The sequence below is a fragment of the Chlamydotis macqueenii genome, chromosome 1, assembly GCF_036417535.1.
Source record: "Chlamydotis macqueenii isolate bChlMac1 chromosome 1, bChlMac1.mat, whole genome shotgun sequence".
Classification (NCBI taxonomy): Eukaryota; Metazoa; Chordata; class Aves; order Otidiformes; family Otididae; genus Chlamydotis; species Chlamydotis macqueenii.
The window spans coordinates 92,125,519-92,152,669 of record NC_141556.1 but is presented as its reverse complement, the minus strand read 5'-3'; the positions used below and the strand labels follow the sequence as shown (position 1 = coordinate 92,152,669).

At 45.2% G+C, this 27,151-nt stretch overlaps 1 protein-coding gene across 4 annotated transcripts; it reads right to left on the bottom strand.

The window, feature by feature from the left end:
• Positions 1-6,064: 6,064 nt before the first annotated feature.
• On the bottom strand, positions 6,065-27,140 carry CCDC191 (coiled-coil domain containing 191). Of its 4 annotated transcripts, none has more exons than XM_086761217.1 (16): positions 27,012-27,140; positions 25,655-25,796; positions 23,179-23,310; positions 22,463-22,641; positions 21,728-21,951; positions 20,754-20,907; positions 18,666-18,856; positions 17,635-17,884; positions 15,833-16,302; positions 15,222-15,316; positions 13,521-13,603; positions 12,016-12,117; positions 10,704-10,847; positions 9,367-9,519; positions 8,856-9,010; positions 6,065-7,400 (listed from the first exon to the last, which is right to left on the bottom strand). In XM_086761217.1, exons 1-16 carry the CDS (start codon positions 27,078-27,080, stop codon positions 7,268-7,270), a joined length of 2,676 nt encoding a protein of 891 aa, XP_086617343.1. In that variant the 5' UTR covers positions 27,081-27,140; the 3' UTR covers positions 6,065-7,267. The 4 variants fall into 4 exon arrangements, with proteins under 4 accessions (XP_086617343.1, XP_086617360.1, XP_086617368.1 ...); XM_086761234.1 differs by having other exon boundaries at positions 25,668-25,737; positions 27,012-27,117; XM_086761242.1 differs by having other exon boundaries at positions 25,655-25,737; positions 27,012-27,111.
• Positions 27,141-27,151: the final 11 nt, after the last annotated feature.

The following is a 27,151-nucleotide window of genomic DNA, read 5'->3' as shown; positions in this document are numbered from 1 at the left end:
AACTCACTGTGCGTTGTCTCTGAAGAATGGATGGATGGTGCATGATGCCAAAAGGTAGCAGGGTTGGAGGGTCTCCCTTGAGATCTCTGCCATATTTGGTGCAAGCGCTCCTCACTGCACGTCCCAGTTTAAGGTCAAGACCATGCCCCTGTTTGCACTGTTTAGTTTCCTCAAGTGGGACTTTCTCTAACCAGCAGATAATTGAAGAGCAGCTGCACTTGGAATGTGGCTGTGCAGAAAAAGGTACTGAATTAGTGAGTGTCCCATAATTTCCTCTTACCCCTTTTCATCCAGTGAGAAGTCCTTTATAAGCAAGTGAAGGGGACACCTCTCTTGCTTCCTGCTTCTAACTGAACACACTAAGAGGTTTCTGACCCCTTCCCTGGCCCTAATGCCAAGAAAAAGGCACTTGGCTCTTTCTCTGGCAGCCAAGTATGACCTTCTGGCTGTTTGGAGCTGGAGCCTGACCCTAGGAGCTGAATTCACACAAAGACCTTGCTTCTGCATGAGTTGTCTCTAAGCATTTCTGTGGCACATATGCATTTTGTGATGCCTGCTGAAATGAACTGGAGTTTGGTAATCCCAGAGACAGGGATGCTATGGGTTAGCAGGTTTATGATCTTCTCAGCCCTCATCCTGCTGGCACTAAGGTCTCTCTGTCCCTGTGAGTTACAACTGCAGAAATCAGTCATGTGCCCATGAGCTGAACAAGCTCTGGGAGCGTGTACAGGTTTGAGATAAGTGATTTCTAAGAGTCCTGCTGCTCCTGGCTGGGAGACAGGAGAGCAGAGCAGATCGCAGATCACTTCCCTCACAGTTCCTGACCCTGTTGTGCTCACTTTCTCCCACAAGCAGAGATTGGTTACTACTTTGCAGCCTGTGGGTCACTGTAGACTGGTCCCTTGTCTTTTAGTGAGCTCTGGCGTGGGATATGTCATTTGAAATGCTTACACCAAAACTCTCTCAGTGGTGTTGTCCCAGGCAGTATGGACTTCGGAGTGCAGATTAGGAACAAAGGACCTTGGAATAATGTAGCCATTCCATACCTTGGTCAAGCCTACTCCAATAGAGTGAGGGTAAAGTGCTAAAGTAAATTCTTTTTATGCACTCGCTCCAGAGGGAATTGGAACCATTCAGGACACTAAAATGGTTGCAAGGCTGGGTTTTTGTAGGAGTGGAATGCAGTGCTGATTCCTCAGTGAATAGGAAGTTCTCCTGGTTGTAATTGCATAGCAATGGTGACTTTTTAAGTACATGGCTTTTGTTTACTATCCTGGCTTCTTCCGGAGAGGATTTAGCTTGTGAATGCCTCGGGAGATGGAAAGCTTACAGTAACAGGATATATTGGTATCTAAAAGGGCAGAAGAGTCTCGAGCTTCAGCTGCGTACTTGGGAGCTCTCCTCTTAATAGCCCTGAGAATTAGCAAGAAGCCCTTGAAGGGTGACGCTGCCTTTTGCACTTATAGCGAGGGCAGACTCTTGTGATGTCTTGTGCACTAAGGGCAATTTTGTTTCTGAGTATTTTCTTGCTGAGCTTGTTACTGGCTGTGCTGGTAGAGAAACGTTAAAACCTCAGCATAAAGAGTCAGTCCTTGGGCTCGCTGTGTTAGTAGCTGCCTAGATCTGTGCTGCCTGAGTGCTGCAGCAGTGAGAGCAGGCTGCGTTTGACAAGTGACTTGGTGACCTTGAGACAAGGACTAGTGTCTCACCTGTAAAACTGTATGCACGTACCTGGCAGTGCAGAAAACAGTACCCCTTGAAAAGTTTTTCCTGTGTGAGAGGACCCAGAGCTGGTCAGAAGCAGGGAAGGATTTTTGGTAATATCTAGCCTTGATGTTTCTCCACCCAGACTTGAAAATTAGTTTATCCTGCTTTAACCATGATCTTTTAAGAGGCATTTGTTGTTTCACGAATAGTGTGGACTTCTGTAGAGTAGGGCAGCTCTTAAGGGGCCAGGGTCCTGATATTGCTGCTGTTGTAGTGTTAAACCCTCCGTGTCCAAATGCCAGCACCCTACTGTTTGGTGACTATAGTAAGAACTGTGCACCATTAGATATACCCTGTAAATGGTGGCTTGGCACTCTGTGTCTTCTTACACTGTGCTTTTCTGTAGGCAAGTCACAGGTCCCCATGTTGACTGTTTCTCCATCTAACTTGTCCTCAAATGACAAAAGTCACTGGTGAGCCTGAGTTGGCGCTGCTTGTAACTCCTAATTGCATTTCAGCCTTCATGCTATGATGGTGCTTTTTTTTTTCTTTTCTTTCTTCAAAGTAGGTTAAGACACTTTCAAGTGTCTTAATGAAACCACTTGCTGTAAAATTCTTCTGACGATAAAATGGATACTGCCTAATGTCTTAATAATGTGCTTGGTTTTATCCTTCTATATGAATGTATATCGCCTCATTAGGGCAGGAAGCGTGTGTGATTATGAATGTGTTTTCCTGTATTGCTTTTAGTGAAGAACTCTACAGTTTCCTAGGATTTTCTTCCACTATTAGGATGTTTGTATGGAAAAAAATCTTTCGGTGGACAAGTGAGGTTCTTTCTGAAATGCAGGAATTGAACCTCCCAAGAGGTATTTATGGAACTCCTCTAATAATAATGTGAAGAATGATGGGCTCTGGAAGAACTGTCTGTCTAGGACAGTGGAGTGTTTTGGTTTTGTGTGGTTTTGTTTGGTTGTTTTTTTTCCCCTCTCACCCTAACCTTTAGGAAGAAACTTTGTGAAACACATTTGAGCTTTGTTGAAAGGACTGGGGTGTGTGTGTGTGTTTGTCCATTTTGCATCATATTCAATGTCTTCAAATGGATGCAAATATGAATTAAAATAAATTATTACGAATGATCTGTAGAGTGGCCTGTTGATTTATGCCAATGCTCAGCCAGGTCAAATGACCAAAAGCTGCCATCAACTCATGTCTATTTAACTGTGGACTGGACTTGGGAATAAGTGGGCAACACGCTAAGGAGAAGCTAAGAAACAAGTATTCTTCCAGATCTGCAAAAGTTACCTTTGGATTTGTTGATGTTGGGATGAAAGAGACCTGCTGGCAGTTCTCATCACCCTGGAAACTAGGGCTATTCCCCCACAGTGGGGATTTGAACTGGGATCTTGCATCCCATGAGCAATACATTATCAGTATCTGATCAGGTTCCTAGCTCTTTTTGTCCAGTGTCCTGCTTTCCCTCCTACATCTTCCCACACAATACATTCAGAACCCCCCAAACGAACACTCTTACTTTAAACCCTCTTCTAAGCCATGTTTGGAAACTACGTGGATATTCTCTGTGCAGATAGTGGGAAGAGATGTAGCTTTTGATTCTGTCGGTATCTTGGGATATCTGCTGAAAGGCGAGATGACTTTTAATGAGTAGAATCACAGGTGCCTTTGATTTTTCCCAGAGCTCTGCTTTGATTTGCCTGGGTGGCACTTCTGTCTGCTGTTCTGCTATTCCTCTTTGAAGATTGCTTTGCACTGGCTGACAGCAAGGACCTTGCATGAGCAGTGAACCAGGTTTGTACTTAGGTGAGAGTGGTGTGTGCAGAAGGGTGTCAGACTTCCAACACGCCAGCACCAGCTTTATTGCCTCCAGTGCTGATGACAGGGATATATAAGACTACTGTCTCTCCCTAGCTTTTATTTTTTTTCCCACTTGTGGTTTGCCATGTTATCCCTGCACAGCAGGAGCATGTCTGGAGTGGCAGCTCACATGCTGGGGAAGGCCAAGGTGCATTACTGCAGCTGGTGTCCATAATGTCTAACAGGTCTGCAAAGATGTGAGCTGTGTTTCCAACTGCAGTGGCTCATGGGTGCCTCCCAGGCTAGCTGCTGTCACCAGCTATGGCCTTGTTTGCCTGTGCAGAGCAGAGGAAATTGTTTAATACTTCAGGCACTGTTACAAATCCAGTTTGAGCTGGGCCTGGATGACTTTGAAGAAACCAGTGTACAGATTTACCAAGAAGATGATACTTCTGTAGTCAAGGTTTTTGGGAAAGCATGCAAGAACTCCAGAGGGTCTGTGTTGGCAGGGGATGGGGTTGGGGAGAAGGGGAGTTTGCAATCACTTCAGGGTTCTGCGTTTTGCGTTATACCAAAATGAAAGTCCTCCCCACCTCCCTGTGCAGAAGGGAAGTCTGGCTGTGCAGCCACCTCCCTCTTTTGCTAAGAAAAGCAAGGAGCTGACAGGCAGGAGTGTGTCTGAGCTGTGAGAGTGTGGGCTGATGACCAACGTTAAGGCACTGACACCTGCATCTAACCAAGCGCTGGAGCAGGAGGGGTGCTCTGGCAGAGCTGCAGGCTGAAGCAGTTTCCTCTATCTAACAAGCTCTCGTGTGTCACTCTTCTGCTGGAAACGTGTGCTGGAGCTTTGTTTTGCAAAACACTAACATGCCAGGGATTTTAGGGGTGTCCTGTGCAGTCTCTCAACAGTATCATTGGGCACAGCCTTGTTTCTGCCAAGGAGGTATGAGTTTTTTCAGCCAGGTGTGGATTGAATGGGGAAGGTGAGGGGCTTCTCATCTCTCCTTAGATTCGGACCACGATCAGTATGAATGTGCCTGATCCCTGAACATCATCCCTATCCCTCAGCTGGATCCAGCTGTGAGGCTTCAGCTCTACACTAGCATTGAGTTAGCAATAGGTAAGACCAAAGGGGTGTCAAAGCACAGCTCCTCCTGGATCATCTTTTGCCGCCTTGCTGCTGGAACTGTCCAACCAAAGAGCATCTTACCAGAAGAATCTTTTTCAAAGACACTGAGAATAAAGCCCTAGAAGATGAGAGCATTGGAGACAAAGGCCAGTTTCAAAAGTAAGTGTTGACTGTAGTTCAAGTTCTTTGAGGGAGTTATGCTCCACATAAGCAGCATTATTTTCATGGATGGTGAGTGGGAGCTATGGGCCTCAAGGACAAAATGTGCAAGTGTGGCATTGCTGGGGAAAGAATCTGCAGTTCAGTAAGCTGGATGCACCCCTGAGTAGCCAGTGGTTTGGGTTTACCCTTTTAGCTGTGAGAGATGTAGATTCAGTTCCTGCTCAGCCTGTTGCTGGGGTCAAGACCAGGCTGCATGTGGGCTCATCCACTCTACTGCGCCACACTCCTGCTACTTCCCTTACAGCTGCAGGGTGTCCTGTCTCTGGCTGCTGTAATGCTGCCTTCTCTCTAGCTGAGAAAGTGCGTGTTCTCTGGGTCACTATCCTCCTTATGCCCTGAATCCAGAGGGAGGGTGGGCTGGAGACTCTCCCTGCTGTGTTCATTGCGAAGCTCCAGTAAGGAGAAATTCTGCTTAGGAAAAGGCCACCACTAACATGGGAGCATAAGGGCTGGTTTGGAGGTGTTCCAGCAGCTTGTTAGGCACTGCATGGGAGAGGTTTCCGAGGGGAGAGCATGTATGACAAGAAAGTGGACTACTGCTGCTCTGTTGCCACAGGTTGCTGCTATTAGCACCAAGTGTAGCTACTAGCTGCACTGGGGCATTAGTTTGGTAGTTCAGCCCCCAGCTCTGCTCCTCACTCCTTTGGCTCAGTCCTCTGCAAAAGCTGCTACCCTTTGCAGTGCTTGTTCTTCTTTGCAAGACAAGTTATTCAGCCCTCTCTCAGCTTGTCGCTTCCTCTCACAATCTGCCATTAATGCAGCCAGATGGTCTGTACTCGCCCACACACCATGCAGGCACCTTCAGCTCCCTGCGCTTGGATAATGCGCTCATCTGACCTCCTGGTGGTCAGGTCTGCAGACAGCCTTTGGGAGCTGGTAAATGTCCATGTGTTGTAGAGGATGGCTGTGGGAAGTAACCCGAGAGTGACGATCGTCTTCATACCTGCACCGAGAGCCTGCTCGATAGCCTGGCTTGTGTGGGCAGGGAGGCTCTCTGACTACATCCCTGTGAGCTCTCCACATGGAAAACTCCCAGTGCTAAAGCTCTGGAGCCTGCTGCTGCACCTATGTGCCTGACCTCTCCTATGCTACTTCATGGGCAGTACTTCATGCTGCTCTAGGTCCCTCACCATGGACTTCCGTCTAGTGCCATTCCCTTGGCTTCCAACACATTTGCCTCAACAACTCGGCTGTGCTCATTTCAGATTTGGGTTTATTGGAAACTTTCAATGCGTATACAGGAATCAAAAATTATCCAATACAATGGATAACAGTAAACAGTTGTCTTCCTGGCATTACCCAAGTGCTCCCTGTACTGCCAAATGCTTCTGGAGACAACTTTGCCTGTATTGTTGTGAGGGAGAAGCAATTCCAGATTCCTGCCTTATGCTGTTGCTAAGACAAGACACACCATACCTTAACGGCATTACCCTATTTGCACTATGTTATAGGCTAAACAGTGATAAGAAACTTTCATTTTAATCATGTCAGCTTTAGCTTATGTAAAAATATAGTCTGGAAAAAATAAAAATCCAAGAAAAAGGCAAAGTGCTGGATCAAGTGAAAAGACCCAGACAGACTTGCACAATACCTCCTTAAATGCTACAGTTAACCAGCTCGGAAAATGTTTAAAATTATAAGATAGAGGCTCATAAACTTGGAATCACTGCTTGCCACCAAAATCAAAGCACTGTGCTTGTGAGCTGGCCAGTGCTGCAAGCTAGGTGGTCCCTTGAAAAAGAATCCAGGTTTTAGATTGTCCATATGTGATGCTGTGATCTGGACTGTCAGCAAATACAATTTGCATAAATAGCTCTTCCCTCTTCTCCTCCCATCCAAACTTTCCTGGCACAGTTGATAGAAACTGTGCTCTGGGTGGCCAAGTTCACAGTGGTGGTTAGTGGGGGTCAGCTGACAGTCAGGTCTGTTTGCTCTCTGATCAAGCTGTGTCACCCTACAGAGTGCTGGCAACAGAAAAACACCAAGTTACTGCTTCGAAAAATAGGTGCAGTTCAGTTCTGTGCTTCCTATGATGGAGGAGTCGTGTCGGTGCTGCAGCTCTGTGTGTAGAAATGGTCTTGGCCTGAAACACACCCTGTGCTAGGCTTTGGTTACCTAGGTCACACTGCCACCAGCCAAGACGTCCCTATTGAGACTTCACATGAGGAGGACCTTGTGGGGAATAAGCCTCTGAAGTGCAAAGTGAAACTGTCTGAGGAGTTTCCACACATGCTTAGTTTACGACAGCAGTGGCCCCAGGGAGCTTCCTTTGACTTTAAGACCCTTTGCACTGGACAGGGCTTCCCCTTGCATTTGTTTCAGTCAGTAGGAAAACAGCACGGAACAGAATCAGGCTTTTTGTCCCCTTTCCCAGTCTCCTTTGACTGTCTTCTGTCATGTCTGGAAGTCGGGAAGAATTTCAGCTACTCTCCTGCGCAGCTGGTTTCTCCTTTCCTCTCTCTCTCTCTCCTTTTTCATCAGTAACGGGTACTGCCTCCATGCCTTGAGTGCATTCAGCATGAGTCTCCTTGAAGAAATTTGGAACACAAAGAACAAAGTGACAACATGCAGATGTGTGCATAACATAACAGGTAATCAAAAGACTATTTCTATTTGAGGGGGGAACTCCCTGTGGGATTTGTCCTTTCTGCTGCTAGTCAGGGCTGTGACATGTTAAACATCTGCATGCAGACCACTCTATTAATATGTCAATCATCCCTGGGAAAAATAATATCTTGCCCTTATCTATTCCTCTCCCCCAAGAATTTTGCTCCTCCCTCTGACAGGATTCATTAGCTGGTGTTTGCTTAGCACACTGAAGATGAAAGATGTTTCCTGAAGAATAAACAGGGTCTCTGTAAGCAATTTCTTCAGGAAAAATGCACGCTTTTTTAGTCCAGACCAACCACTTGGAAGCGCAGGCAGCTGGGCTCCAATTCTTACCTGATCTTAATCACCCCACCAAAGGTGCCTTGCCCCGTGCCCTGGGTTCCTATATGTGCAATAGGGAGCACAGTCCTTTCTAAATAAGTTTGCTGTGTCAAGGTCTGAACTGCCTTTTGCAAGTCAGTGGGGGAAGAGGCAATGACGAACGAGAGGTGATTATGCTCCTAATATGAGGTCATAGGTAGAATAAATCCAGTCTCTTCCTGAGTCTGAATTTTCCCTGGTTCCTCCAGTTTGCTGGCTTGTTGGGTTAAATCACGCACTGTTTTGACCTTACTGACAGAGCAGCTAGAACAAGTTCCCTCTACCACATAAAAGGTGCTGTGGATCCAGGGTGCTGTGGATCCTGTTTGGGCTATGCACAGGTGCAGCCTATTCACGACTGCATGCAGCTGACATGCTTTCATGGTGAGGTAGGTGAACATGCTTCTCTTTTTTTGTTCCTGTTAAAACACACAGCTAATGTAGTTATGGAAAAATGAATGAACTGGGTGCGTCCAGCTCCAGTCGTGTTTGATAGAACTGTCTGCTGTAGTTCTCACTGCCGCATCAAGCTGACAATGGCATAAACTGAAAGATTCCTTAAGTAGGGTTTCCAGTTGATCAGCTTTGGATTTGTGAACTAAATCCTCTGCTGTGGACAAAACAATACAGTGTAATTCCTGCACAATCATTTGGCTTGCTATAATTGTACTTAAAGATTTTCCTATGGCAGCTTTTAGCAGAAGCTGCATGGCCAGATCTGCTGATCAGCTTAGAACGTTTTAGCCACTTACCTGCTTTCACTGTATTCTCCTTCAGCAGATTTAAAAGTCCTATGAAGGGTACCACTAAATTTCCTTTTCCAGGCTGCCTGGAAAATTCTTACCACAAACTTCTGCGGACATTGTCTGTGGATATCACATATCAACAGTAAAGAACCTGTTTCACATGTTCTTGGGGAGCAAATAATTGACCTGTCAAAAGTAGTCCCTAAAATAATCTATAGGGTATATTAAACCCAAGTAAAGAACTGCTGGCAAGGGAATGCACTTACTTGTTACTGTGGTCAGTAGCAATCTTCAGCTTCTCCCATAAGGTACTCTTTTCCTCCATTATTAGATCAAACCATGCCCAGAAGTACTTCCTCATCAGGCAAGCTGCATGGAGGGTACTTGCTTTCTCCTCCTGAGCGGAGAGATAATCCTTGTACTAGGGAAGGAGGACCGAGAAAGAGGTGAGAATGGCTTCTTCCTCCGAATCTCCAGCTCAATAAGCAGAAATAGAGCAGTGCTGAGATTCTGAAAGTGAAGGGTAATGGGGACAGGAATGGAGGACAATCAGCAGGGAACAGGGTGAGTGAGTGGGGAACATTACACAGGAGAGTGTCCTCAGTGGAAGAGGATGATGGAGAGCAGAAAGAAGGTCTCTGAAGAAAGGAATGATGTTGCTGGAATGGGTACAGTGTAACTCAGCAAAGGTTGGGCTGCAGGTGTGTGAAGTGGCACTGTGGTGAGGGGAAAGCAGAGCAGCAGCTAGCTCATTTCTCCCCTGGGGTGCAGGCAGACCTTTAGCCAGTTCCTGAAGCCCCGTCTCAGCAACATATGGGAATAGAAGTCCTCAGCCTGAGACACCTTCTCCATGAGGCTCCCCTGGGTGTACTGGAGCCAAGCCATCAGGCATTTCCTCTGCAGGCCCAAGCAGTGGTGCCTTTGTGCCACCTGAGTAAAGACAGCAGAGACAGCAGCTACTTACTTGCACTAGTGACTATATAAACACAAAGCAACAGAGAACTGGGTACACTAGAAAATTGCCTCAGCTTTTTGGGGCCCCCAAAATGCAGATGTCTGACAGCTGGAATAACTTGTAGGGTAGGTTCCCACAAAGAGGGCTCAGCATAAGGAACAAGATCAGTCTCTATCAGGCCACTGCTGTGTCACTTCTAGAGAATATAGTTTTGAATTAGATGCTCAGTTTAACCTATTGTGAATGGAGCCGAGGCATGGCCTGTAACAGTTTAGTCCAACCCTGTCCGTAACGCTGACCAGCAGAGTGGACTTACGGAGCAGCTGCTATCCCTCTACTTCTTCCAGGCCAGAGGCCTGTGTGCATTCGATTGAGCACTGTAAGTAGCTGTAGTTCCAGTGACTTCAATGGAAGCTTGCCATCTTAGCCCAGGGCTCTGGCTAAACCTTCCAGATACGGTTGAGTGTTACTAGTCCAGCCCTGATAAGGCATGCTAATGCAGTCATATACGGAAATGTTTCATTAGCAATATTTATGTGTTACGGTCTCAGAAGCTACCACTTGCTACTCTGCACTGAAGGCATGTCCAGGCCAGAACAAATCGCTACATTTTCACCTGTGGTGTCCTACCTCTAGCAGTGGCCAACGCTGCACCTTCGGAGAGAGGGAAAGCCCTGGTGATGGGCTGGGGTAACTACTATAACTACAGTGGCTTGGCAGTGTCTTACTGATTAGCTTTGCTATGGAGCAAGAGAACTGACAGGCTCATGTCATATAACTTCAAGTTATTTTTTTGGCTGTATCATACTGAACTAACTCCCACTGTCTTATTGGCATCAAATCATGTGGTGGTTAGTACTGCAGACAAGTGGAGGCTAACAAAACATGAGTTCTCATTAGACTGAAATTTATTTCTTTCTCTTTCCTTTTGGTTCCTGTTTAATCAGCTATAAATTAGGATGCCTCCCTTGTGGGTTTTTGATGACCTTTCATGATTATTGTCAGAGGGGCTGATTTAGGTCACGGTGTGCAGGGAGAATTTTGCTTTTTCCTTCTCTACCTGGCCTAAGAGCCTATTAAGGTTTCTGCTAAGTGCTGCCTCCATTCTTTTTCCCTTCCTGCCACAGCGCCAGTCCCTGCCTTTATCCTCAGCACTTACCACCAGGTTTTCCTTGGCTTGCTCCCTCAGCCTTTTCCATGGCACCATTCCCAGCTTTCTGAGCAGGACCTTCTCATAGTGATCTCTGGCCTTTTTCTGGAGCTGCTGCTCTTTCTCCAGCCTCCTCTGCCTCTCCAGCTCTTTCTACAATACAAAGAGCAGTAGCTTTAATTCACTCTGGATTAAAAGGAAGTTAAGCAATGACAACAGATTGTCATATTGGAGCTGGAGGTCCTGACCTGACAGGAAATAGGGATCTGCATCAACTTTAGCAGTGCAGACCAGACATGACACCCGTGTACTAGAATCTGTGGTAGAAAGCAGAGCAAACTGTTTTGAAAATCCTCATGGAAGATGACACTATTCCTGGACACTTCCTTGGGCCGTGTATCAGCATGTGGCCTTCCTTCAGCACTGCAGTTTGGTATCACTGTAGCAGATGTATAATCTGTGGCTACTAGCAGTGCTGACATAGCAGGAACCTCCTTTTGATGGGCCTTCATCAATGTGGGGAGGGGTGCTTTGGTGAGCTTGAGGAGGGCAGCTTTCTATGTTTATAAAACTGGACTGAAAACATGTCCAAAAATGATTCTGAGTTTACGCATGGGTCTTTTCACTTAATCTAGCCTAAATAAGTAGGAGAGGGATGTGGGTATTACATAACTGAAAATATTACTTTTGACTGAGACTCAGGGATGAAGGTCAAATATCCTAAACCACTCAATCCAAGTAGAACAGTATTTGTAGGTCAAATTCCTGTAGGATTTAAAATGTGCTAGTTGGTTTATTAGGACAGTTCACTTCCAAGTAACAATAATGAAGTGACGCTATTCCTAGGCTAGCTCCAAGGAGAGGATGCTTCTCTTCTTCAGGTGGAAAGTTGCCCTTGATATATCTGTCAGGCTTGTTTACTTGTAAATCATGTGTTTGTGACTGGTATCATTGTGTATGCCCGAGGGGAATACAAGGAGAAGGAACAGTCTGAAAGTAGGCTGAACATGTTGCAACTGTGGGGGCTTATGTGGCTATACCTCAGCAGTGAAGGTCCACTAGCTGAGACCTCTAGTCCTGCTGATGAGTCAGAGGCAGCATATGCTTCATAGAGTGTTTGGTTCACAGCCCTTCCCTTAACATTGCCAAAAAAGGGCAAGGTGGTGGGTCTATACAGCGGGTGCTGTGCTGTGGAACTCTGCTCTACTAATGAAGACTTTCAGTTCATATTACTCTGGCTGCTGAGTGAGCGCTAGTGGGTAATGGCTCTTATTCCCTATCCCGGCTAAATGGGGGGCAAACAGGTGAGGTGTTTGGTCACCAGCTTCTGCTGCCTTCTCTCCTCCCGTCGTTTTTCCTGCTGAGCTTCCTTTTCCTCAGCCTCCTTCCTCTGTCGAGCTTCCTCTTCAGCCTTCAGCTGGGCCTTGGAATGGAGAAAATGGAGGAAGGTAAAACTTAATTTGGCACATGTGACCTTTTCAGAGAACACAAACCTCTAAGCTTTCCCAGTATTCCTCTAGTATTGACCAGCACCTGAAACTTCAGAAGGAAGCAGACTTTGTCACATACCAGACATGATCTGTGCTGATCAATGAAATGTTGAAGGGAGAAGGAGACTGTTCTTTCTACTACATATATATATTTATATATATATATATGTATGTATCTCTTTCTTTGCTCTAAGTTATAATATTTGCTCATTCTTCCTCTAAAACATTTAAACTGTACACTAAGTTATTTATTGATAAGCTGATTGCTGAAGTCAGTTCTGAATCCCTGGGCTCTGCTCTTAAGTTTTACTTTTACATGCAAAGCAGCATTACAGGTACCCAAACATTTTTTTCCCCAAACGCTGAAGATCAGAGAAGTTGTCTTACTTCAGTACTGATCATACTGGGCACAACATCCTTCTCTGAATGCTCATCTGCTTCCCTTGCAAACCCAACTCCACTTGCATTTCAAAAAGCTTTTGCTCTTAGTGTATGCATAAAAGGCCTAAAACCCACACCAGCCATAATGCATGATTACTATGACTGTGCTTCCTGATCTCTAAGATCATGGCAACTGCAGCTGAGGAAACCTAACTTGACGCTTGTCTGCCTACTCTATGGTTAAAGTGTTCTCTTCGGCTCGTTTCAGCCTCCTGCATATGTACGTGCATCTCTCTTGCTTGGAGAAGGAAGACATGCTGGTTGTTTTAGGACCCCAGTTCTGAGCTTTCTAATCCTAATGCAACTTACTATCAATGTTTTCAGTGACAGCTTAATGCCCTGAAGCCAAGAAAGCTCTTTTGTTAGATGCGTATCACAGAATTTGTATATCAACTATGCAAATATTGTCAGTATCTTCTCTCTTCAGCAGAGATTTGCTAGAAAGATGTAATATTTTTACTAGGTCAAACTGCACATCCCCAAGCTGCACGTGACCAGACAGGAAAGACAGCAAAGGGGAAACCCACCATTCCCAGGTCCAATCAAGTGGATCTCTGCATGCACATCCACCCTTCCCATCCTCAGCAAGGACAGTTACAGTCATGAGATAGGTGTGAAACGGGTAGTGATGGGGTGGTAAGGGAGGCTGCTTCTAGAATTCCACCTGCATCAACATGAAGTATCTGCCTGTGATATGGCAGGGCTAGTGCCATCACCATATGCAAATGCAGCAGTAACTTCTTCTTTTGATGTGTGCTGGACATTCACTGTCTCACAAGCTATAAAACTCTTATTTTGGATAAAAGGCCTTTTTTTGGTCCCTGGCTCTGGAGTTAAAACAGCATTTCTTGTAGCTGGAATGGCATCACTTTGATTAATTTTCTACTTTCCTTACCTGTTTCTCCTCCTCTCTTTGTTGTTTGGCTTCTTCTAGTTTCCTCCTCCGTTCTGCCCGCTGAGTTGCTCTCTCCTCCATAGCTACAGAAATTAAAACAGGAGGACGTAAGGCTTAGTGAAAATGAGCTATACGTTAATGGCAGAACTTCAGTGAATAAGGATGACCACTTCTCTCTACTGTCAGGCCCCCGTTGACCTGGCAATGCTAGCACAAGGGGACTTGCTTTTTGCTGCCTCTTATGGCTGGCAGTGTCATGAACGAGGAACCCATAAACATTTAAAGATGACTCAGGACTACTGCAGTTAGATTCACTCCACCCTACTTGGTTTACAGGCACAGCCATGAGGCTCAGTTATGAAAGGAACTGTATCCAGAGGTTTTATCCCTGTCTTCCCTGGTTGAGTGCTGAGGCTCAGGGCACCTGATTTAGCAGCATTTGCTATGAGGTCTCCAGTAAGCTCCAGTTGCGTATTTAAAAAGCAACTTCATGATGGAAAGCATTCCTGCCACAGTGACATGGAGGTATTCAGTCTCATTAGTGAGAAACTACTGCTTAATGCTTCTTTTGTGCGATAAATTGCAATGTGGTGCTCTTGCTGGCTATCAGTGAAGGTGTTAACAGTGCTGACGCAATCACACAGAATATGCAGTGGAGTTGAGAGCCCGTGCTTACTTCTCCTGAAGTTGCAAATGAAGCACAGGCTGGAGCAATCAATAACTGAGGGCCATTTAAGTGTTTTGACCACAATAGGCTTCCTCAGGTTCTTTTCTTCTCCCAGACATCCCAAGGTTCTATGGCAAGGGAAAATCGTCCAGTGATAACTTATTCACTGAATTTTTGGGAGATCTTCAAAAAAAGCACTTGAATGTTCTGAAAATACGCTTACTGAACCTAAGCTGTACAGAGTTCAGATAAATCACAGTGAGTGATGGTTTGGACTAGGGAGCACTGGAGCTGAACATAGTTAATGAAAAGCAACTATTAATACCAAGCTATCATGGCCAAAAAGCTCTGGTGATCCTAAAACTGTTAAAACATCACAATGATCATATTCCAGACAGCCTTTCATGCAGACTATGACCATCCCCCAGTTGATATGGAAAAACTTGACCTAGGGATATAACAGAACCCGATCTCAATTTACTGCCTGAAAATGCTGTGCTGCATGTTTAACATATATATGCTGTTCCAGCATGGCCAGAGAAGGGGAGGTATCTCACAGAAGGCAGGAATCTGGAGCTCCTTCTCCAGCCTAGCTACTGTTGTCTCACAAAATGCTGGGTAGGCACTTAATTCCCTTTGATATCTCAGTACTTCAAAGTTAGACGAAAATGACTGGTCAGTTTAAGTGTTACTTGGATGCACAATGAAGGCAATAAAACTGACAGCAAAAAAAACCGCTGTAGAGCTGCTCTGAGTCTTGTCCCACCGGAAAGAATCACAAGTGTTAGGAGTAACTGCTACCACTGCTACTAGGCACGGTCTTAAGGGGCTTGCAGTGGCCCAGGTTTACAGATGCCTGACTTGCCATGAGAACAACTTACCCTCTCACAGCACTGGTCAGGCTGGGAAAGAGAGTGCTGAATTTTACTTGCATACTGTCATCAGCCAGCAAGGCTGAGGCAAATAAAGACAAGTTTCGAGACAAGCTGTTGAGAAAAGTGGTCTGGAGTGGCCTTTGCTATCTAGAACAATACCTTTCACTATGGGATGAGCTGAGGTCAGCTGGCTGGAGGGCCTCCTGCCTTGCATCGCTGCCCTTGTGTTTTCTGGCCCATGAGAAACAGGTGGACTATGAAAGGAAAGAGTAAAGAAAATCATCAATGAATGTGGTCAAACGATGTCTCACACCTACCAGCTATGGTTGAGAAACATGCCTTATCGTTTCTGTTTGCCATTGTGCTGCATTTTAATTCTGAATCCCTGATACACCCTTCTTCTGCTTGAAATGGGATTAATGATGCATCCTTTCCAAAGGAACTGAGTACCTAAGGCTGCTGCATGTTTTGAAATACTGAGGATGACACTCTCTTTTCCTAATTAAATCCCTGCTGATACTATGTGTGACAATCTAGTGTTCCTGTTTCTAAGTGGATCCTGTATGGATCACATGGTGTTGAGCCACTGCAAAAAGGCAGAAGGACAGAGAACTGTGGCCAGCCTCATACTACCCTCGAGGCTAAGTCACAGATGAGAGGAAGAGCAGAGAACGCTAGCATGACTGAAGCGTGCCTGGCAAATTCTGGCTCAACTTGAGTAGGAATGAGACATGCTGTCTAATTGAGCCTGCTTTATCATGGGCATATACCTCAAATAGGTTGTATTCTTGCATTTGGATTGTCTTGCCCTCTTTGGGTTTTCCTCCCAGGTTTGTGAAGCAGGGTTGTTAAGTGCCTGGGTTACAACTGTGGCTTGTGCTGCCTCTCCTTTAGCTCTGCTCAGCCTCTGATCTTCCTGCAGTTTAAGGATCAGGTCTTGCTGTTTCTGAAGCTGCTGCCTCTGCTCCTCAATTAGACGTTGCTGGAAGGCATGACGGTGCTCAAAACGGCTACCATAAGCAGGAGCTGTCTTGGGACCAGGTGCCTGAAACTGCTGAAGGAGAGTGGGTATTTCATTCCTGTACACAGCCTGGTCCTGGGCACTCGGGGCTGTGTGTTTTAGGGTGATCTCCCAGGCAAATTTGAGTTTTCTGTAAGAATACGATGTGTGAGCAGCATCCCAACATGAGTGGTCTCTGACCTGGTCAGGTTCTTTCTGTATGAGGCAAGTTTCAGTTGGCTAGGGGAAAAAAAAAAAAAAATTAGGAAACTTTGGCATTGATTAAAACCAAGCACTCTTCTGCCCTTGCTACACAGTGTTTCTTTAATGCAAATCTAGTGAGACGCCTGAGAAGTAGGGTAATCTCAGCTACACAATCTTTATCCAGCTTCTAGCCAGGGCAGAGAGGCCCTGTTATGCACAAAATGGCAGGCTGTGGGAAAGAACTGTTACGGAGCTGTGTCCCTTTTCAATGGGAGGAAGAAATCCTGATTAGGCAAGAGCTCTGGCAGGAATATATCCTATTTTGTTAGGGAGCACAGCTCAGGACAGCTCATCTCTCAGGGGTTAGCACACTCCCTTTTGGACTATGTTGTCCCCACTCAGCGCTCAGCTGGAGAATAAAGGAAAAAACAGTTGTTGAAGTGATCTATATGGCTGATCTACTGGATAGTCCCTTTTCAGATGGAAGAGAAGTCTACAAGGTGCTGCTTCCTCATGCCTCTTCTCCAGCTTTAATAAGTATTAGTATGAAACTAGTGCACAGTGGGGAATGAGGCTGCACCTTTTTCTAACACATGGTCTTTCTCTGAAGAGGAATCAAAGGTTAAGGTCTGCCTTCTGATTCCTAGGTCAGACAATTTCAGTCTCATCCTTCCAGCATAAATTTTACCAGTGCATGAGAAGAAAAATATGGGCCTACTAGGATGATACAAGCACCATAGGAAATCAACTTTTTCTGACACTTAAGCAAACGAAAAACTTGACCTGTAATATGTGTGAGGGAGCTCTCATGCTGGGATCGGGACACTGCTGTGGTATAGGTTTTATAGACAGAAAGGCAGGGCAGGCTCTGACCTGACAAATGAGAATTTAAGGAAGCAGCCTCTGATTCTACTCTCCTATCTCCTTGTGATGTGCATTATTCTGAAACAGCCAGCGACAACCTTTTTCCCCCACGCTTAAAAGCCAGAGAGCTGCACTGGCATTACAAAATCTCTTGTCATGCAGTCAAGCATTATTCTTTTTCAGTCTAAGCAGGCATCAAAGATGAAACTAATCTCTCAGCAAAAGTGATCCGGGGGTGGGACGCTCATTGCAACTCACAGTACAAGAAGGTTATTCTCTGTCAGCATCAGAGATTATTTTTAAAACTCATACATTGTCCTTCACGTTTGCCTCTGACTCTTAAAGACTTCTCCCATGAACAGGTTCAGGCAGGTATTTGGGGGTCACCTTGGGGAAAAAAAGCCTTCCTCCGGACAATGCACTCCTTATTTCAGATTGCACAGTAGTAGTACTTTGCACGAGTACTGAGATGCTAATAGACAAAACTACATGGGAAGGATTTACCTTCTCCTGCTGCAAATCTTGATGATGGTTTATTTCTGCTGTCCCAGGCTTGTTAACCTCCAGTGGCCTGTCCATACCACCCTTCCCCAGTGACACTGCCTCCAGCAGCTCTGCCATCTTTCTCTTTGTCTCCTCCCTCTTGATCTGCAGCTTCCGCTTTTCTGTCTCTGCTTGGCTCCAGCGCCGCCACGCCAGGAAGCAGCAGCGCAAAAGCCGTCGCTGGTTATGCTGCACAGACAGTTGGTTTTTCCTGAATGAGAAAGCACTTGTGTTATGATAGGAGTGAGGCTTCTGCCCAGGCCTGCCTGAAACAATTACATCAAGTACAGCATTCCAGGCCATGGCACGAGGCCCCATAACTTCCTGAGTCTTTTTGTCACTTAACTCTGAAGGCCCTCCAAAGTTGTACAGTGTTTCTTCAAGGAGGAGCGGGAGGGCAGAAAGGATGCCCATTACTTTGAGGTGGGTTTCCCTAGTTCACACTTTGCAATTTCCTATGTCGCCCTTGGGCTGCAGGATAGATGGAAAAGAGGTATCCCATTCCCTTGCCAGCTGCGTAAGGGGAAGCGGCAGTACCTCACCACACAGCCTGCCAGACACCTGCAAAAAGCAAAATTTTATCTGGCTGATAGGGAATTCATCCAACAGCCTCCCTAATGAAAAGCACTGGCCAAAATGATCTCTGCTATACTACTGCTGAAATAGGAAATAACTACACTAATCAGGAATAAATATGGCACCTCATATTCTCTGCGGTCCAGAGCAAGGCAGGGTGAGACTTCCAGGAAAGATACCTACAGAGAGAGTGAGATGCAGGCTTGCTGGAAAGTGCTAAAGCTCTTGTTTATCTCTGTCCTCCTTTTCATTTGTGCCACAACGCTCTGGCAGACTGCAGGCAATATAACAGTTTTGTCAAAAAGCTACTGCTTTCCTCCAGCTGGATAACTGGCAAGCCCCTTGTACAGTCCCTGATCACCGCACTGCCCAAGTACTGTCACAGTACGAAGGATTCCACAGTGTAGCATCACTACCTGTTTTGATCCTGGAGATGAAGTTCCAATTGCTGTGTCTCCTGCTCTACTTTCTGGGCCCAAGTGTAGTTCCTCCAGGCTCGCAGGGCCTTCAGTTGGCATTTCCAGTCAGCAAAGGCTCTGGCTTTTTCCATTTTAATTCTGTGCTCCAGAATCACTTTCAGCCAAGCAGAGAAATGTCGTTGCATGCACTGCATGGAAGAGTTTCATAAAAACAATGAACAAGATATTGCCCATCACACAAAGGCTGATCCTCTCCGTATCTGACTTTCCTTTTTGAGATTCTTCTTAGAATCCCTACTTTCCACAATTACCTTGAGGGATAAAAAAAAAATAATGCAGACCATATGCAGGACTTCTACAAAAAGCAGAAAGAGACTAGAAAGATAACATCATGGGGCTCTATGCTTTTGAGTGAAACACACTTAGTTGACCACATGTAAAAGGAATAAAATGGGTGAAGAACATAGAATTTCTAGAGACATGGAAGACGTTTCAAAATCTAGAAAATGACTAAATGCTACAGCTAAGAACACTTCTGTGGAGAGCAGTTCACAAATATCTCCATGAACCACTTGTTTTCTTTATTTTCACTTAGACAAAAATCAAGACACTTCCTAGCATGAATTTATGACACGACCTAAGCTCACCCTTCTTCCAGTAGGAAGCCAAACCTTTCCCCTATTGTGTAATGAGACTTGCTGCCTCCGGGAGTGATATACATTGTACAGAACAGCCATTTGCTATCTAGTCTACCCTATAATTCCAGCCCTGTCATTGCAGACACTGTTCATTTTGATCCTCCAAGTGGGTCAACCCACAGGACTCGGCTGTTCCCCTTTTCTCATAATGCCTTGTTTTAATTGCATTCCTCTCAGTCACTGAAATCTCCAAATGGAGACTTACAAAAAGGACAAAATGTCAGTGCATTAGCTACTTCTTTCTGCTTTAGAAAAATAATCAAAGTGTCACTATTGCTTAGCTCAGCTAAGCCATGGCTTCTCACATTATGCCAGCCCTAAATTGTTCTGCGGTTTCATTCAGGCTTTTCTTCATAGCTTAGATTGTGCTGGAGAGAGGTTGTGCATTCCTATACAATAGCCAGGCTCAAATCCAACAGGCACGGAGATGAAGTGAGCCATGGGGAGAATCACCATAAAAGCTATGAGATTCTTCTATTAAAAAAAAAAAAAAATCTAGTTGAAGGTAAGTAGACATTAATGATGATGACTGATCTATTAATTAAAAACATTATGTGATGGATGGCATTCATACCTGCACTCAGGGAAATTTATTCCCTTTGCTGAGACTGCCCATATAAAATTATGGCGTACAAAAAGATCGCTCTTTAATTGCTTGTATTTGATACAACTCGGTGTTTAACCCAGAGCTAGCCATGGTATTAGAATAACAAGGGTAAAAAAAAGAGGTTCCCACTAGGAATTATTGAAGTCTGCACATTTGTCTCAAAAGTGCTGTTGCAATTATCACAGAATATCCTATTGCACCCAGTGGGAGTGGATACTTGAGGAACCCGTTACTGTGGATGTGCTGGCATACTTCAGCTCTTGGAGACCCAGCTCAAAATTCATCCCAGGCCTCAGCACTTCTCTCCTCTTTCTTCTTCCTGCTCCTGCACCAAAGTCTGCAAGGCAATCTTTAAAACATCATCTCATACACACAATAAGGGCTTCTTAGGCACTTTTGTGCCACTTCCCCTCTTATACTTCCATCCTCATGGGAAAACAAATCTTGCTCCACTGCCTCCTCTGTACATCTGCCCGTTTCTCAACTGCAGAAGCCTTTATGTTCGCAACTGTCCTGAGAGCCACATCTTTTCCACAATTCTAAGTGAAACCTCCCACTGAGTACAGTTGAGGTACAGACACACTGGGGATGGAGGCTCAGAATTTCTTGCTCCTAGTCTTACAATATATCTTTTGCCTTGCTGTTCTACTCTCTTGGTATCAGGAGGAGGGCTTGCAAGAAGTAAAACATTCTGGTAATCAGGACTTTTTACTTCAGTTTTGCAAAAGCTGGCTGAGGGTAGGTAGCTCAGAGTATCAAATAAAGAAGGGTGATGCTCACTCTCTGCTTATTGGCGTGAATCCTGCGCAGCAGCTCTTGAGCCTTTCTTTGTTTCTCCTCTTCTTGCTCTTCTTTCTTCAGGACCAGGGGTGGTGATGCAGTAATAGATACCTCCCGCATTGCCAGCTTCTGACTTTTTTCTTTTCTCTTCTCCCTGGAAAGTGAACAAACATACAGATCTAATACAATGAGGAAAGTAATGTAGCATAGATTTCACTCTCTTTTTGGCCAATCCTAAGAGAATTGCCTTTCCAGCTTAGAAAGTTGCTGATTTAACTCAGCCTTCTTAGAAAACAGGCTCTGTCATGGCTTGGGGTCCCAGAGATTCAACAGTCTGGAGAATTTCCAAAATATAGCAGGCAGAAGAACATCGTAAGATTTCAGTAAAGCACGTGGATGGGAAGATTTAGGATCTTGGTGCTGCCTAAGTGAATAAATGGCATCCCTACAAGTCACATCTCTGTAACAATCCAAGCTTCGCAGAAGCAAAAGTTATGTCTCTGCAGAATTCTCAGCCAAGAATGCTCTTAATTCTCTCATAACAGAGGAAGTATCGTAAGTGCTAGACTTCAGCACACACTACTGCAGGCAGGCTAGCGATTCATCCTAATTTTTTGTGTGTGTTTGTGTATTAGCTTTCATGCTGTATTTGATGCTAACAAGGCTGGATGTAGCCACAGAGTTGATGGAGAGAATGCACAGTGGTGCAAACAGACTCCTACTTTGTGTTTCAATGTACATACCTGTAATGGCTGAGGGGAGGCTAAGAGCATCTTTGGCCCACCTTCCCACTAATGACAAACTCTGCCATTGAAGTTGGTAACAAAGGAATAAAATGTCTGGGGAGAGTTTGGAGACAGAGGACTAGCAGACGTTTCCTTTAGGACCACCACTTCTCCTATATTTAGCAAAAGGAGCTGATAAGAGAAGTGTTCTTCATATGGTTCTTTCCATGCCCCGCCCCTCCCTCTTACATCCTCCATGCTTCTGCCACGGTGTGCCTCTTCTCAGCCATTTCCTTTCGCAGCTTCACCATTTCCCTCTGGATCTCCTCCTCTTCCTTCTTGGCCTTCAGCGCCTTCCTTCTGTCCTCCTTCTGTGCTTGGAGCTTGGCCTCAGACAGAATTGATTTCTTCAGGAACTTTTCTTGTCTCTGAAGCTGTAATGCCTTCTGACGCCTCATTCTGTTTTCTTTCACCTGGGAAGGAGGAAATCAGCAAAAGTCAAAGCAGGCACCAAAGGCTGAAGAATTTGAGGTTCATTGTACACTGACAGGGGGTTCACAGTCCACCTTTCACATAAAGCAAGCAACCCTATCCGTAGCTGTCACTGATTGGACTGGTTCTGCTCTCAGACCAGCAAAACAACTCAATTCAAGAGAGTGAGGTTAAACCAGTATTACTTGATGTGAGCAAACTCAGAACTGACTGCTATGGTGGCTTTTCCTGTCAGTTTTTAAAAAGAGGGAAAACCTGAACAGATGCAGTGGAAGCTGACTGACTGTGCAAGCTACAGAGAATGGCCAACGTGTACACAGAAATGCAGTAACATTTCAGCTAAACTATGGAAGAGTATCCTTGGGTATTTGCCTCCAAGTCAGAGATTATTGCAGGTTGGAAGAGAATACTGGGGAAGTATCACTGAGCATTTACTCTAATCCTATAATGCTCCATCTTATTCCTTTTAACTGTGCTGCCTTGCCTGCTCACCTGCTTGTGCCTGAGCTCCATGATTATTCGTGGATCTGCATGTTTTTGTTTTTCCTTGATGTCTTCAAGTCTAAGGTCTTTTGCTATCTCACAGTTCACAGCTTCACTCTGCAAAAGATGCTGTAGGTATTTTTGGACAGAAGAACTTTCCAGTTCACGTTCCAGATAGCTGCACAAGTCTGAAATGAGGAATTCAGATTATCTCAGACTAGTCTGAAATTAATAATCCTCTCTGTCTCAGATCACAAAGCCTAAAGTAATTAAAGAGATCACTTTGCCAGAATGTGAATGCATTTCTGATGAAAGGGGACACACTGACTGCACTCCATTTATCCCCGGAGTCTTAATCAGTCTCCCATTGAACACACCAGAACAGTAACAACATTTTGTCCATTTTTTACTGCCTTGCCTCTGAGCACCTCAAATGGCTGTATAAATTTGACAGGCCTCACAAATACCCGTACACAAAGAAATAAGATTTCTCTTTTACAAAGGGAGACGTTGAATGTTTTTGAGGTGCATTTGTGCAGCCCTACAGTAAGCTGCTGTAAGAGCTAGGGGAGAAAAATCACCACCTCTAGTCTTGATTCTCTTGAGCCCACTATCCTGGCTTCAAAGCAACTTTCACCTCTCAGTTTGACAAGCCACAAGGCCTGGCTCCCTTCCCCAGCACATCCTCAGAAAGGAAGATGGAAACTGCTTTGTTGTGCTCTCACCATCAAACAACTCATCTTTCAGAGGGGCTGCAGGTGGCTTTTCCAGGAGGACAAAGTCAGCTTCCTCTTCTCCATCGCTCATAAGTTCCAGTTGCAGTTTGGACTTCATCCAGTTACTGAGCAGCTCTTGGGCTATCAGGAGGAAAGAGACTGATGATTTCACTTGCTTAGAAAATATATGGGCAAGTGTAAACGAGCAAGACTCTGTCTCTGGCATAGTTATATCATAGGCTGGGAAGGCAGTCTAAAATGGCTGAAAGCTGCTCTGCAACAGAAAATGGAATAAGGCTAATAGTTCTGCTCTCATCTTCTTGATCTATAAAAGACCAGGAAGAGAAGGTTGCAAACTTTTTCCCTGTCATATATCTCACAAATTAATTCTTCTCCACCCCATTTTTCCTGCAAGATTCTGTGGACATTTAGATCACTCATGTGATTATAATAGCATTTATCAAGGAGATGGAATTCACATGAGGTAATTCATAACTCAGATAGCTTTCATATGTTTCACCACGGCACTTGCAGACATTTCAGTATTTTCTACATGTACAGCCAAGGTTGTCACATGTTAAATACAAAAAGAACCACTGTTTGGACAAATGTTTGCTTCATGTGAACAGATTCACCTTTGCTAGTACCACAGCTCCAGGAACAACTGGTGAGTCTAGATTACAAATCTGCCAGGTGGCAAGCTTCACTAGGGATTACCTGTACTCAGAATTAAGACTGCAACTACAGGAATGCACCCATGATGGATTTGGTACTCCTCAGGGAGCTCAAATGCCCAATGAACAACTGGGTATAAAGTCCTTCTGTGGACTTTATTTGCATCTCCACTCTTCTGTGGAAGAATACAAAACTTCCTTTTTTCAGAGTTCCTACTCAAAAGCAAAGACAGCTAACGTGGCTGCTACCTCAACAAACCACCTGGCCTCATTGCATGGGTGGCCAAGCCATTCCTGAAGCAGAATGCAGGGCTGTAAACTGCAAGGTATCAGGAACAGGCCCCCAAGAAGCTGAGCCATCCCAAGTCATCTGTGCAACGAGGATGGGCAAAGAGCAGGGATCTCGGCAGCCGCTGCAGTGCAAGTCATCCCTTACAAAGGCGCACAGCCGATAGACAGGAGGAAGCAGCTACTCCAAATCTCTAGTTCTAATACAAAAATGAAGATGCTCCCATTGAGTCCCGGTATTTCTAAGGCAATAAAGCCTTTTTAAAAACTTCCTTAAAAAGGGGTGGGTTTTTTGAAGAAAACATAAACCTAATGTTTAGTATCCTCCACATCACTTTTTGTGCTCCTTTATAATCTCTCAGGCCAGCTCAGGATCAAGTAAATATATCTGATAACAGAAAGAAGAGAGAAAAACAGCTTATCATTTGGGGAAGGGTTACTTTTTTGATGGGGAAATGTGAGCTGCATGTAACTGGAGTTAAAGAGTTCCAGCACTTCTCTTAACGATACCTTTCTTTGCAAAGTGGACTATATGTAGTTAATACCATTAAGTATTCTAATAATGGATTTCAGATAAAAGGCTTTCAGTTGAGCTAGGAGCAATCCTGAGGGATTGGTAACAATAAAAAGCAAGACCTTAGCAAAGAAGGGCAAACAAAAATAATAAAGAAACATGAGGAAAGCAAGCAACTTTTCCACCAATTGCAAAGACAGCTCCTTTTGAGCCACTATGCTGTATAATGCATTCAGACAGTGCACTGTAAGCAGATAGGTATATTCCGTGCTATTAGTTGAACCCTTGATGATTTCAAGTGAAAAAGCTGACTTCCTGTATTGAAGTGGATGCTCTTGAGATGTCTTCCTTCCGCTTTGTAAGGCTCACTTTAGAGTCTTAAAAGAATGGTTAACTCTGTTTTTAAAATCCTTTCTCCTACCAGCTTTCTACACTGCAGATGTACTTCTAGCATTGATGGAAGATAATCTCGCTCTCTTTTTTTTTTTTTCCAAATGTACCGCAGTTTTATTTTCGAATTTCAGTAAGCACTTGTGACTGCAGGCATTACAAAGGGAGTATTTAGTTAGCTAATTAGCGAGTAAAATTTTGCATGGTAATCAAAGCAAAACCACACAATTATTCGTAGATGTGAAAGTTACACAGAGCAACTCCATTTTCACATCTGGCCTGCTATTAAAATATGACAGGTAATTTCATCCAGTTTCTTATAGCCCACCAACTTGTATTTGATCATACAGTGTCTATTCAAGGGCAGTATTCATCCTGGTCTTGACCTGAAATCTCCAGGAGAGAGTTTATCCTTATCTTAGGTATGCTAATTAAGATCTACCTTGAACTCCAGCAATTGATTCTTCTTATGCCTTTCTCCATGAGATGAAAGGTATCTTACAATGAACTGTTTCTTTTAGTCTCAAGCTTTGTAAGAGCCTGTTCTGACCAGAACCACAATACTGGATCAAGAAGAGTTAATTTTAGGCAGCCGCTAGTAAGCACTATTTCAGCTCACCTTCCTCACAGACCTCATCATGCTCTTGCAGCTGTTCCACGGTTTCCAAACTCATCACAGAACCACAAGGCCTCTGTGGATACCTTGATTTTTGAAGGGAAACGGCTTCAGAGACAGCATACTCAGAGGCTTGCTCCACTCTCTTTAAAGAAAGGAAAACATTTCTAAGGATTGCTGGATATTAATTTTTAAACTTCATATATCCAGGCTTCTCTTCCAGAGAGAGCAAACATCAGTGGGAACGTAACACAAGACAGTATGGCTGTTATAAGAAATAGATTTATTTTGAAACACGTTTCTCTGACTGCTCTTGATTGACTGGAGAAATTGGACTTAGAAATGATTAATAAGCATTCATTTGGCAATTAGTGACAATCACAGTGATTGGAGAACGCGCTGGGAGAATGCAAACATCCAGTCCCTGGAGGCTGAATGGAGACTTGCCGAGTTTGTCCCCAGCAACCACCAACAATGGAAGCTGGTATCAGCATTTGTCATAACCAGGCTGGCCACTGTGTAAATAATCTGAGTGAATTTCTGTCCCACATTCAACTGAGGTGTAAATGGTCCTGATGCATCACTGTGTTTTCACATGTACCACCTGTACCCCGGACAGCCCACGTTTCTGCAGAACTTCTTCCCTTTGCAGAGAGGCCGAGGAAGCTGCATGAGGGTGCGAGTGCGCTCTCCTACCTGCCCTAAGCAGCAGGCCGAAGGTGGTAGCATTACCCAAGGAAGTAATACAAAGGGAAGTTCACCCTAAAATTAATTTTCTTTGAGCTTCGGTGGTTGTAGATGCAGGGAGAAGGTATTTTGCGGTCAATCTCGTCTCCTGTTTGCCCATACATACAACCCACAGCGCTGCTCAACGGCAAGCTTTGTGCGCGTCCCGTCAGTTTTTGGTGGAACAACAGGGCACCGTACTCGCGAGTGAGTCACTGTGCAAATTTACTTCACTCTGATCCAGTGTTCCAAGTTGCCTGAGTCAAACCCGGTCTGGAAACGAGATTTAAATATATATATATATATAAAAATAGTGTTTCAACCACCGTTTTTTTGAACCGGAGTTCAACGCTGCCAGGTTTGGCGCCGTTCGCTCCTGCGCCGCGCAGACCGAAGGGCCGTTGACTGCAGCCGCCCCCCGCCAACCCCAGGGCCTGCGAAATTTCTCTTCCGAGCCCCACCCTGCCCTCAAAACCGGCGGGGGTCGCCTCCCCGTCTGCACACCCCACGCAGCTTCCCCGCTCCCGCATCAGCCTCAGCCGTTGGGGGCGTGGCGGCCGCGCACAGCCCCTCACCCGGCAGGGCGCCCCCTAGCGCTCTCCCCGCCAGCCCGCGGCCCGTTAGGCCCCGTTACCTTCGTTCCGGCCGCGGCGGTGCGGCGCCGCCAGCGGTACAGCTGGGGCCGGTACGCCGGGAAGGCCATGGCCGCCCTGGGCAACCTCGCGAGCTGCCCAGCCCGCTCAGCCGGGGCCCGTAGCAACGGCGAGTATGGGT